The sequence below is a fragment of the Cyprinodon tularosa genome, unplaced genomic scaffold, assembly GCF_016077235.1.
Source record: "Cyprinodon tularosa strain WSP-4 unplaced genomic scaffold, ASM1607723v1 ctg497, whole genome shotgun sequence".
NCBI lineage: Eukaryota > Metazoa > Chordata > Actinopteri > Cyprinodontiformes > Cyprinodontidae > Cyprinodon > Cyprinodon tularosa.
The window spans coordinates 252595-265013 of record NW_024039226.1 but is presented as its reverse complement, the minus strand read 5'-3'; the positions used below and the strand labels follow the sequence as shown (position 1 = coordinate 265013).

The window sequence follows — 12419 nt, the reverse complement described above, 5'->3', positions numbered from 1 at the left end:
GGGACCATAGTCAAATGTTTGCCGGGGGCCAGAACGGGCGACATCAAATCCTACCTGAAACTACTGGCTAAGGATAAGGTTAAATACAGTAAGATTGTTATTCACGCTGGTGGTAATGACACCCGGTTACGCCGATCGGAGGTCACTAAAATTAGTGTTGCTTCGGTGTGTAAGTTTGCCAAAAAAATGTCGGACTCCGTAATTTTCTCTGGTCCCCTCCCTGATCTGACCAGTGATGACATGTTTAGCCGCATGTCGTCATTCAACCGCTGGTTGTCTAGGTGGTGCCCTGAAAACAACGTGGGCTACATTAATAATTGGCAATCCTTTTGGGGAAAGCCTGGTCTGATTCGGAGAGACGGCATCCATCCCACTTTGGATGGTGCAGCTCTTCTTTCTAGGAATCTGGCCACATTTATTAGTCCTCCAAAACCCTGACCACCCAGGGTGCAGACCAGGAAGCAGAGTTGTAGTTTAACACACATCTCTGCAGCTTCTCTACTGTTACCCACTCTTTACTCCATCCAGACAGTGTCTTGCCCACGACCAAAATCTAATAAATTAGCAAAGATTCCCAAAGGAGTAAATCATGATAATCTAATTAAAATCAAAATAACTCAAATTGGGGAAAAAGTTAAAACAATTAAATGCGGTCTGTTTAACATAAGATCGCTTTCCTCTAAAAGTCTACTAGTTAATGACTTGATTTGTGATAATCACATTGACTTGTTTTGCCTTACAGAAACCTGGCTGCAGCAAGAGGATTATGTGAGCATAAATGAGGCAACTCCTTCAAGCTATTTAAATTTTCACATCCCCAGAAGTTCTGGGCGAGGAGGAGGAGTAGCAACAATCTTCCAGTCTGACTTACTGATTACTCCCAAAACAGTTAATACCTACAACTCTTTTGAACATTTAACCCTTAATTTCCCTGATCCAAATTTCAAGGCAAGAAAACCTCTTCTTTTTGTAACTTTGTATCGTCCACCAGGTCCTTACTCTGAATTTTTAGATGAGTTTTCAGAGTTCCTTTCTGATTTGGTATTAAATACTGACAGGGTCATCATAGTGGGAGATTTTAACATCCATGCTGACATTGAAGGCGATAGCTTAAGAGCAGCCTTTAATGCTATCTTAGACACTATTGGCTTTGTTCAAAATGTGAATAGTCCCACGCATTCTCATCTTCATACTTTGGATCTTGTGCTGACATACGGCATAGAATGTGAAGAAATAACAGTATTTCCTCACAACCCTGTCCTCTCTGACCACTTTCTAATAACCTTCAGGATTACTTTAACAGAGTTCTCCTCCCCCAAAAGAAGGTTCAATTTTAGTAGATCTTTATCAGATAGTGCAGTTATAAATTTTAAAGAATCTGCTTCACTTTCTCTCTCCTCTGTGTCACTGAGCAGTGCTGCAGAGTGCAAAAGTTTAGCTTATTCCCCTTCACAGGTTGATGATTTTGTTGATGGGGTTGCTAGTTCTCTGCGTATTGCCTTAGACAACGCAGCTCCTTTGAAAATGAAAACCGTTAAAAATAGAAAGCTTGCTCCTTGGTTTAATGCAGAGCTGCGTACTTTGAAGCAAAATGCTAGGAAACTGGAGAGAAAATATCGCTCCACAGGCCTGCGAGAGTCCTTCCTAGTCTGGAAAAATGGTTTACTGCTGTATAAGAGGACCCTTTGTAAAGCAAGAGCAGCATACTTCTCCTCATTAATAGAGGAGAATAAGAATAATCCTAGATTTCTTTTTAATACAGTTGCCAAACTCACCCAGAGCCATAGCTCTGTTGAACCGTCCATTCCACCTGCTCTTAGCAGCAATGACTTTATGGGATTCTTTATAAATAAGATTGATCTTATTAAAAATAAGATCATAAGCACTCCTCTATCCGCGATTGTACCTGAGGTAGTCATGGAATCTGAACTGGGTTTAGACTGCTTTGATCCAGTTGAACTCTCTGAATTAGCAAAATTATTGTCTTCATCTAAGCCTTCAACTTGTATGTTAGATCCAGTTCCAACCAGGTTATTTAAGGAGGTATTCCCTTTGATCTCCTCCTCCATTTTAGATGTGATTAATCTATCTCTGTTACAGGGATATGTACCTAAAGCTTTTAAGGTTGCTGTAATTAAACCTCTGCTTAAGAAACCGTCTCTTGACCCAGATGACTTGGTCAATTATAGACCTATATCCAATCTTCCTTTCTTATCCAAAATTCTTGAGAAAGTAGTTGCCAAACAAGTTTGCGATCACTTCCACCATAATGAACTTTTTGAAGAGTTTCAGTCTGGCTTTAGAGCTCATCATAGCACTGAAACAGCTCTGGTGAAAGTCACTAATGATATTCTCATGGCCTCAGATAATGGACTTGTATCTGTGCTCGTCCTGTTGGATCTTAGTGCTGCATTTGATACAGTTGACCATAATATTCTTTTAGAAAGACTTGAATATTTTGTTGGAATTAAAGGAACAGCACTAGACTGGTTTAAATCTTATCTATCTGATCGAATTCAGTTTGTTCATGTTAATGATAGATCTTCAACACGCAGGGATCAGTGCTAGGACCAATTCTCTTTACTTTATACATGCTCCCAATTGGTAGAATTATTAGACAGCATGGGATTAATTTCCACTGTTATGCTGATGATACCCAGCTATATCTGTCTATAAATCCAGATGAAGCTAACCCATTACATAGATTACAGGCATGTCTTGAAGACATAAAAACCTGGATGACTCTTAACTTTCTGCTTCTGAATGCAGACAAAACAGAAGTTATAGTCTTTGGACCAGAGTCTCTGAAAAAGAAACTGATTAGCCAGTCACTTCATTTGGATGGGATTAAACTGATTTCAGATAATAAAGTAAAAAATCTTGGTGTTGTTTTTGATCAGGACCTGTCATTTAGGTCCCATATCAAGGAGGTTTCTAGAATTTCCTTCTTTCATCTGAGGAACATTGCAAAAATTAGAAATATCCTGTCCAGGGGTGATGCTGAGAAACTAGTCCATGCATTTGTTACTTCAAGGCTGGACTATTGTAATTCTTTACTATCAGGAAGTCCACAAACTGTAGTTAAAAGCCTTCAGCTGATCCAAAATGCTGCAGCCAGAGTTCTAATGAAAATTAAAAAGAGAGATCATATCTCGCCTATCCTGGCTTCTCTTCATTGGCTTCCTGTTAAATCAAGAATAGAATTTAAAATCCTCCTTCTCACATATAAAGGCTTAAATGGCCAAGCTCCATCTTATATCAGAGATCTGATTGTTCCTTATGTTCCTAACAGAGCACTTCGCTCTCAATCTGCAGGTTTACTAGTGGTTCCTAGAATTTCTAAAAGTAGAATGGGAAGCAGATCTTTTAGTTATCAGGCTCCTCTCCTGTGGAACCAACTACCAGTTTTAGTCCGTGAGGCAGACACCCTGTCTACTTTTAAGGCTAGGCTTAAAACTTTCCTTTTTGATAAAGCTTATAGTTAGAGTGGCTCAGGTTATCCTGAGCTATCTCTATAGTTATGCTGCTATAGGCTTAGACTTTTGGAGGACATAGGGACCCCCATTTCATCATTCTGCTTCATTCTCTCTCTGTTCTCCTATTCTGCAGAATCTGTTAGTTCAATCTCTAACCTTCTGCTCTCTCTGCTTTTCCTCAGAGTAGCTTTGCCTCGTCTGTTCCTGTTTGGCTGTGACGTCATCCTGGAAAGAAACATCAGCTGTGCTGCTTCTATCAACACCCTTGTTTATAGATGTTGGAGATCGGCCTGTTTTCCAGTGTGGTCCTGTTTCTCTGACCGTGACTGAGTGGATGTGCTTTCTTCGTCCTCTGGCATGGGAGCTGCCTTGGAGCTCGTCTGCCTGGCTGTGTGTTTCCTGGACGGGGCCGCCTTTTACAGCTGCTTTTTGTATCTCTGCTTCTGTCTCCTTGAACCCCAGTGGGCCTCAGCAGATGGCCGCTCACACTGAGCCTGGTTCTGCTGGAGGTTTCTTCCTGTTAAAAGGGAGTTTTTCCTCTCCACTGTCGCTACAAGCATGCTTAGTGTGGGGGATTGTATTTGAGTCAATGAGTCAATGCAATCAACTGGTTTTCCTTAGATAGAAAACTTTGTATCAATTTGATCTGGTTGAACTGTAAAGTGCCTTGAGATGACATGTGTTGTGAATTTGGCGCTATATAAATAAACTGAATTGAATTGAATTGAATTGACAGATTAATCAATTTGCAAAATAATCGTTAGTTGCAGCCCTTGTTTAGAGACTAACATACTTACCTGCATCTGTGTGTTAAGACATTAGCAGCGTCTAATAGTACCCTGTATTTTCATTCATCCCTTTTCTACCTCTTCTCCACTTTTTATGTTCATTGCAATAAAACACATCAGTGTTTGTGGTCATACACCAACAATGTGTGAAGAAAGAACAAGGCAGTGCAAAGTGTGAAGCCGTTTCTGGTTGAATGTGAAAATGATTTGTTAGGCACACATTGAAGAAAAATATAACAAAGTTTAAGGGTTGTTAATAAAAAGTAATATTTAGTCCTCTCCATAAATGTTGAATCTTTTTATTCCACTTTGTGCCTGTAGGACTTCCTCCGCAACATCCCGGGCAGCATACTGTGTGTGGATCTGTACGAGCAGTGGATGGATGTGATGGAGGGGGATGGAGGAGAGGAGAGGCTGCCAGCTGTTCGGAGGTAAAAGCTGGAAATCCTGGAAGGGTTCATATTTAGCATCCAAATCCTTCCTGAATGCTCAGATTTTAGAATGTTTGCTATACAGATTAAATGCAGCGCTTTTATTCCAGAAGGAGCGACCTGGATTCCTTTAGCTGTGGGGGGAATAAATAACATGCAACATCAAAGCAGCAATTAAATCTAACTAGAAGTTGTTCAGAGCCCTAAATCTATAAAATGCACATACATTTATAGTGTTTTACCAAGCATAGATCAGCGTTTTATGGCAGATTGTAAACTTTCTGCCTACCTTTACATATCCTGTGTGCTGATCATCGTGTTGCAGGTTGCTCCACCTCCTTCCTAGTGAGAATCTCCTTCTGCTGCGTCACGTGATCGCCGTGCTGCATCACATACAGGTCAGCGCCCACGACAACCAGATGAACGCCTTCAACCTGTCCGTCTGTATTGCTCCCAGCATGCTTTGGCCTCCGACCCCGAGCACTCCTGAGATGGAAGGAGAGGCCACTAAAAAGGTAGAAATGACTCACTAACTGGGACTTTTTACTGTGCTGCAACTCATAGGCATCTAGTTGTTACTGTTTGGTTTTATTTAAAAGAATTGATCATGATTTAAGAAGATATGCTTATTTTTAAAATCAAGCTTTAAGAGGCATTACGATTATTCTAATGATACTGCCACCTGTGGCCAAAACACAGAATTGCAGCACTCTTCTGCTCGTTCTCGTAGCACGCACTCATACTTAACAAGGTTTTATTGACTTTTTTCCACAACACTTGAAGTTGCCCTTAGTGTCTGAGTAGAGCTGAATGAGGGTCGCTTCTGGATATATAAAAATCCAATTTTGAATATAATAATTTTAGGGCTGCAACAACCGATTATTTTGCAAATCGATTAATCTGTTGATTCTTTTTTTGACTAATTTATTAATAATCGGATAGCTAAAGAGTCTTTAAAGACTACTTCAAGCATATGGACAAATGGAAAATGATTGTTTTTTTTATTAAATGCAAAATGTTTATATATTTTTTTAACAATTTTGGTATAATTACTGCTCTAAATCGGATGCTCTGTCCATTTAATCCATGTTTCAGAGTCACTATACTCCAGTTAACGATTAATCGATTACTAATGAGTTGACGGTTATTTCAATAATCAATTAATCGTGATTAATCTGATTAATTGTTTTAACCCTAAACGATTGTTTGCTAGGTTTGGGCCATTTAACATGGACGCCCTTGACATGATATCCGCCAAAGAGCGCAAGAACTTTCAACCTGAAGTAATAAGATACAGGCTTCTAGATGCATCTTTTTCTGTCTGTTCATCAAAGATGTTTTAGCTGTAAATGGTAAAAAAAAAAAGGCTATTTTAAATATGATTTTTTTAAGTAAATGTGTACATAGAGTCTCTTTGAAATGTAGAAATAATATTTAGCCCAGAAATGGGTAGCAACTAATTACAGTAACTGTTTGACCAAAATGTACACTTTTGTTTTTGTTTGTTTTCTTTAACCTCTTGACCTACCATGAGTAACTTTTCTAAATTAAGAAAAATCACCAAATAGACATCAAGTTAAAGATAAGCTAAAATTAGTTTTTTTTTTTTTTTGTGAACAAGCTTAGTTGTATTTATTTTAATTCTAATGATATTAACATTACAATATTATTATGGCATATGGACATCGAGGTAATACACAGTAAAAAGTATAAATGGAAGTAGTTTTACCACTTTAACAAGCGCTATGTTACATATTGTGTTAGTTTACTAGGTTTTATGTCTTAAAGTTTTTAATTTGATCATTTTTTTCCTACTGTGAGTTTTTTATTTCAATTCATTTTAAGCTTGTACACTTTTATTTTTATCACTAAAGCACTGGAGTTTGCAGAATAATTTATGTTTTGGTCTGATTAAATAATTTTATAAGGAAATCAGATGCCATGATCAGTCAGGTTGATTAGCCTATTAGTTATTTACTCTTAACTGCATCATATTGTAAAAGGACACTTTTTACTTTTACTGGAGTAGAATATATCAAAGTTGAGCTACTCTTGATGTAGTGCAGTTTTTGTGGCCCTCCACCCTCCTCTCATTTAGCCTTATTGAGTTTAAAGGTACGTCACTTTTCCTGTGAGCGTTAACTATAGTTTTAACAATATGCAATCCACTGTATTTGTTTTAGTATTTCTGATAAGAACAAAAATGGAAAAAAAGCTGAAATAAAAAAGTATTGATCCTGCACTGCAAAAACGATCTAGAAATAAGTAAACATTTCTAAAATTAAGTGTATTTATCCTTATTTTAAGTAGGTAAATGAGATGGTTTGCCAATGGAATTAGTATTTTTATTCTTAAAATAAGATAATTAGATAATATGCACTTGAAATAAGACAATGCAATTTTGCTTTTCTTATTTTAAATGTAAATTGTCTTGTTCCATTGGCAAAATGTCTATTTTACCTCCTCAATCCAAGAACAAATGCACTTATTTTAAGAAAAAATTACTTATCTAGATTTCGACTTTTTCCAGTGTGTAGTGAAGGTGGAATTACTTCCAGTTCGTATTCTTTAAGAGATCACTCTTTAAATTACTCTTCTTCTTACAGTAAACAACTCTTAGACAAGACTTTAAATTTAACATGATTTTAACTAGGTTTATCAAAGAAATGATCCCAAATGCCATCTGTCTTATAAAAGCTCCTGCAGGAGCAGTATAGCTGTCATCACTGGGAGTTATCTGTCAGGCTGTAAAATAGCCCAGACTCCTCTGTTTATCCACATCTACATGCTGCCCTGAGATAACTGACAGTTTTTTTTATGCATGCTACATCTGTGAGGTCCACAGTGTCCCTGGATTATTTGATCATTTCCCATTAACTGCTTTCAACAGCTTCAATAAACACCAAAATGCATTTACTCAACTTACTAGGGTTTTTTCAACTATTATTAAGACCTTTTGAGTTTTGTCACACTGGTTTTACCTTTAAAGGCCAAAGGAAAAGACCGCTATCCTGAAAACCAGATGGTGCAAAAAGGAAGAACTGCATCCAATAAGAGGCTCAGCCTGACAGCAAGTTGGATTTTAGCATTAGCATAATGTCATATCATCTTAAGCTTGAGACAAACCTGATATTTATTCTTAACTTTTATTCAGTGGAATCATATGAGTAACATATTGAATTGGATCGTTGGATGACTAAACTGATCTTTGTCCTACATATAAGATTCACCAATTTAAAACTTTAAAATGGGATTTTTTATTTTTACTTTCAAGATTTAACCAACAAAATCATAACAGTAGAAATAAAATCAGCAATTTTGAAGCCCAAGTTTTGGCTTTAATCGTTCTAGTTTTATCCCTGTTTCTTATCTTTATGATAGCTTAACCCCCCACCCCTCTTATTGAGCCACAGGCTTATCCAGCCAACCTCCAGCAAGAAAATCCAGTGTGTTTCCCAAAACCCCTGAATAGCCAGATCTGTGTCAGTGTGACACAGATATTGAGCACTTTGTGTACAATTTCCCAGACAAACTCTGTGGAATTTTACATTTCAGCGGGATATTGTAAACAAAGTGCTCGAGTGTGACTGAGAGCGCGACTTCGAAACCAACCGTTACTGTAACAGTCGGAACGCCGAGAGGGGCCATTACCCAAGCCTTCACGTGGCAGCCGTCATAAAATGAAATCATCACATTCTTGTATTCGACTGAGGTTGAAACCTCTGATATTACGGCAAGACGTTACAGGAAAGCTGAAGCAATCTTAGGGGAAAGGTGCATATTTGTCAGTCATTAGCTCCAATTATCAAAACAAACCTTTGTTTATTAAACCAGCATGCTCATATAATTATTCTTCCTTTGTTGAATTAGGAGTTGTGGTATTTTATTTATTTCAATCATGTCATAAAGAAAGCCTAATCGTAACAAAAGTAATCATGCATTTAAATCTAATCCTAATCAATCATTTACTGTATTTCATATCATGCTTCCATTTAAGCTTGTCTATAAGTCATGCAATGTGTTTTTATTTTTCTCTTTAGTTAAAGATATTCGGAAATTATGGAGATAATTTATCATTAAAAAATGCTTAAACGGACTCCATACTCGAATTCATTAGTTCAGTATTATCTACAAACTGTAATATGATCCATTTTAGGACTGAAAAAAATTGGATTAATCATGATTGAATGTTAAAATAAGTGTCAACAAATTTTGTAATCGAATATTCAATATCTTGAATATGCAGACTCAAACATGCCATTAGCTGAAATAAAAAAACCCTCAGTGCAGTAGTTATACAATAACTGTAAAGAACAGAAACAGTTTGTGTTTTGTATAATTTGTAAAACTTAATAAGTATGAAAACAATTAAATCATTAAAAAGAAATTTGGCTAGAGAAAAAAATTTGAACATTTTAAATGTGTAAAAAATTATTACATTATTTTTGATCAGATAAAATTGGAAAAAAATGAAAATGAAAAAACAAAACAAATATGAGCAAAAAGAAACTTTTTTTTGGATAAAATTTTGTCAAAACTTTGTTTCTGTATTGCATTTTTCTGCTAAATTTCCTTTTACAAAACATATTCTTTGCTTGCAGCTGCACTAAACCACAATCCGTTGTCCATTTTTTTGCTGCTTCCATCAGAATCCGTCATGCAGCTCCTAAAAAATAAAATCCAACACACAACTCTTTCTGATTTGTATTCACTTTTAATAGTTTATCACCGTGTGACAAAAAGTCTCTGTGGGTGGCTGTTTTGCTTATCTTTTCAAATATGTGTGTGAAAGCGAACGTGTTTGTTTCTTGGAGTGGCAGCGGTTCATTGAGAAAACATTCAAAGAATTTCCTACACTGTTCCAACGCCAAGTATGTGTGGAGAATGGTGTCACTGAAAACCCCCCTTTTTTCTTTCTTTCACACTCACACACACACACACACACACACACACACACACACACACACGCTTGTCAGCACAAAAATCCTCGACACCCTCAAATACCAGAAGATCTGTTTCGCAAATACTCCCCTAGTCACATTTTCCTCACCACCACACTGGATGTTTGCATGTTCATTCCAACCATAGGCAACCTTTTTTTTTCTAACATGGAAAATAAGAAAATGTACAAAATAACAAGCTGACATTTGGACACTTCCTGCTGGTTCCTAACCTTGTCGGCAGACACGTGGACTCTGGGATTTAGCAGATTTTGTTTAGCCAGAGTGTCTGGTTCTCCTTCATGCAGTATATAATTTAAATGCTTTCGGCTGAACATATTTGTGTAGGAGCTTTTGAGGTAATTGCAGCTTTAGTTTGTGCACCCTTTGTTTTTCTCTCAACTGTGGTTTAAAAAAAATGCTTGCCAGCCTTTTACGTCTGCCTAGTTTGGCTTTAAGGCTACCATGACTTTTCTCTACCGCTGCTTTAGTGACTTCAAGATTCTAATTGTGCACTGATATACAGAGCCTTGCAAAACACCCATAAGCTAACAACACAATAGCCGTTTCCCAATATGTGTACGTCATCAGCCTCAGCCCTAGTCCTGTTCCAATTCACAAGAACTGAAGACCGAGGAAGGACAAAGTCCCTGGAGGTTGTTCTCGCTCCTCCCTCTTTACCCAGCATGCATCAGAGCAGACTTATCCGTTCTTGAGATTGACAGCTGTCCCAGCATGCACTGCGGCAACAGCAGCTTTCAATGGAGCGCTCAGAGCTCAGAGTACTAAGTTAAGAGTTCTCTCTTCAGTTGCCGTTCTATAAAAGTACGTTTTAAGATAATTTGAGGTGAGAACATTATACCTTTAAGCGTCACTATATGACCCATTTACCAATTTAATGCATAATTTAAATTATATCTGAAGTTGAGAGGACTGTGGCAACCAGCGGACCTCCGAGGGTAACGACAGCCAGGTCTAATCCTAGCCCGTCGGCAGCAGCCCTCTCTCTGCATTGCCGTGTGTGAAGGACCGCTGGCACTAATGGCGATTTTTTTTTTTTTTTTTTTGGCAAAATGTTCATTTGATTTGTGTTTATCTGACTGTTTTAATTATTATTCCCCCACTAAATGAAAAAAATCTGAATTTATTATTATCAAGAGACTATTAATAACAGGAGGAGAAATGCAGCTCTAGACCAGTTGAGCGTTTGGTGATGTCACAAGTACACTTCTGTTCCAGTTGACCTATATTTATGCTGCAGGCTCCCGTTCTCACCAAGTCCATACTTTCCTGTGTTCTTCTCAAGAACATACTTGCCGAGGACACAAGTCCGTAATCACGTTCTTGTGAATTGAGAAACTGCAAATGTTTTTTTGTGTTATACCTACATAAAGTAGCATATCAGTAACTTGAAGGAAAACATGTTTTTTTTTTTTATCCCAAATGCATTGACCAACCTAAAAGTTGCATGAAGAGTAGATTGTGGAAGAGTTTTCAATTCCATTCATATTGATTTATTAATCCCAAAGGGAAAGTTAAGTAACTTATTTGCAATTCTTCTACAATTTCTTCTAGGTGCTAAGAGCTGTAGGTGTTGGAAGGATCTTCTGTAGGGGTCTGCCTTGCACCAGATCTTGAAAAGGCTCTTACTGTTGTTTTGATCATCTTCAGAAGAAGATTGTTAAAAAATATATATATTATTCTTTTTTTAAATAAATAAAAAAAAACATATGGCTGAAGCCAAATCTGATAAGGACATCCCCAGGCTGAATCATGGTGATGGCAGCATCATGCAATTCAATGTTTTGTCTGAGAATTAATTGCAAGACTAAAAGAATCACTTTTTGCTGATATGATGGAAAATTTCGAGAAGAAGAATGAACAAATATTTTAGAATCTAGATGAGGTAATGTGGTGAGGATACACCTCCAAAGATTTGCAGCTGTAATTGCCCCAGAAGCTGCAAATCTTTCCCTATCTCTTCCCGAAAGACGCAGCATCTTATGCCAATTGAAGACACTCCATGACAGGTATTGAAGGGCCACGTGACCAAAGGTGACACGGTTCAAAGATGACGAAAGTTCTTTGCCCGGGCACCGTTCGCACGTGTCCTCGTGAAACCAGCTTGTTAAAAAAATATTTTCTGTGCTTGTAAGACGTAAAGATGACATCCAGCTGAGCTACAGGAGGAGTAGTTGTTAATCGGTTGCTGACGGATGGAAAGGTGAAAGAGTCCTGGATGCCCATAGGCTCTTTCCAGTAGTGAGTTTTATCACGTAGCAGCTTTGACTTGGTGACAGGAAGGTATTCTGGATGAGCTGAAGGAAAGCATTAAAGTGAAACTAAACAGACACCAATAATATCAAATAGATATTTAGCTGCGTTTCCTTTATCCTTTACAGTCTTAATTTAAAGCTGCATAACTAAGTTTCTGAAATGTTTTTATAAATGAATAAATTTTTAATTATTTATACCATACGTTTAAATGCCTCCTATCATTGCTGGCACTTTTATTATTTCTGGCTTTCCTCTCCTTGTAAAAGTATTACAAGTCTGTAGTAGCCTACAGACTTCATTCAGTGCCCGATTGGAATTGTATTCCAGCTATTATCCTTAAAACATATTTTCCGATGTTAAAATTCACTTTTTTTATGTTTGTACAAAGGAAAGATGCCAGCAATCTCCTTCTATAGTTGTATTTAAAGCCTCTTTCTTGGTTTCGGACATTTATTCATAAATTGCCCTCTAATCCCTTAGATCTGCAGGCAGCTGTACAGTAAAACA

General features: G+C 37.4%; 1 protein-coding gene across 2 annotated transcripts in view; it reads left to right on the top strand.

Moving 5' to 3' along the window:
• Positions 1–12419, top strand: part of arhgap20 (Rho GTPase activating protein 20) — a 113694-nt gene that overhangs the window by 93393 nt on the left and 7882 nt on the right. For both annotated transcript variants that reach the window (XM_038302646.1, XM_038302647.1), the window contains exons 12-13: positions 4586–4695; positions 5021–5210. In XM_038302646.1, coding sequence (XP_038158574.1) covers positions 4586–4695; positions 5021–5210 — 300 coding nt within the window. The remainder of the gene's footprint in view (positions 1–4585; positions 4696–5020; positions 5211–12419) is intronic.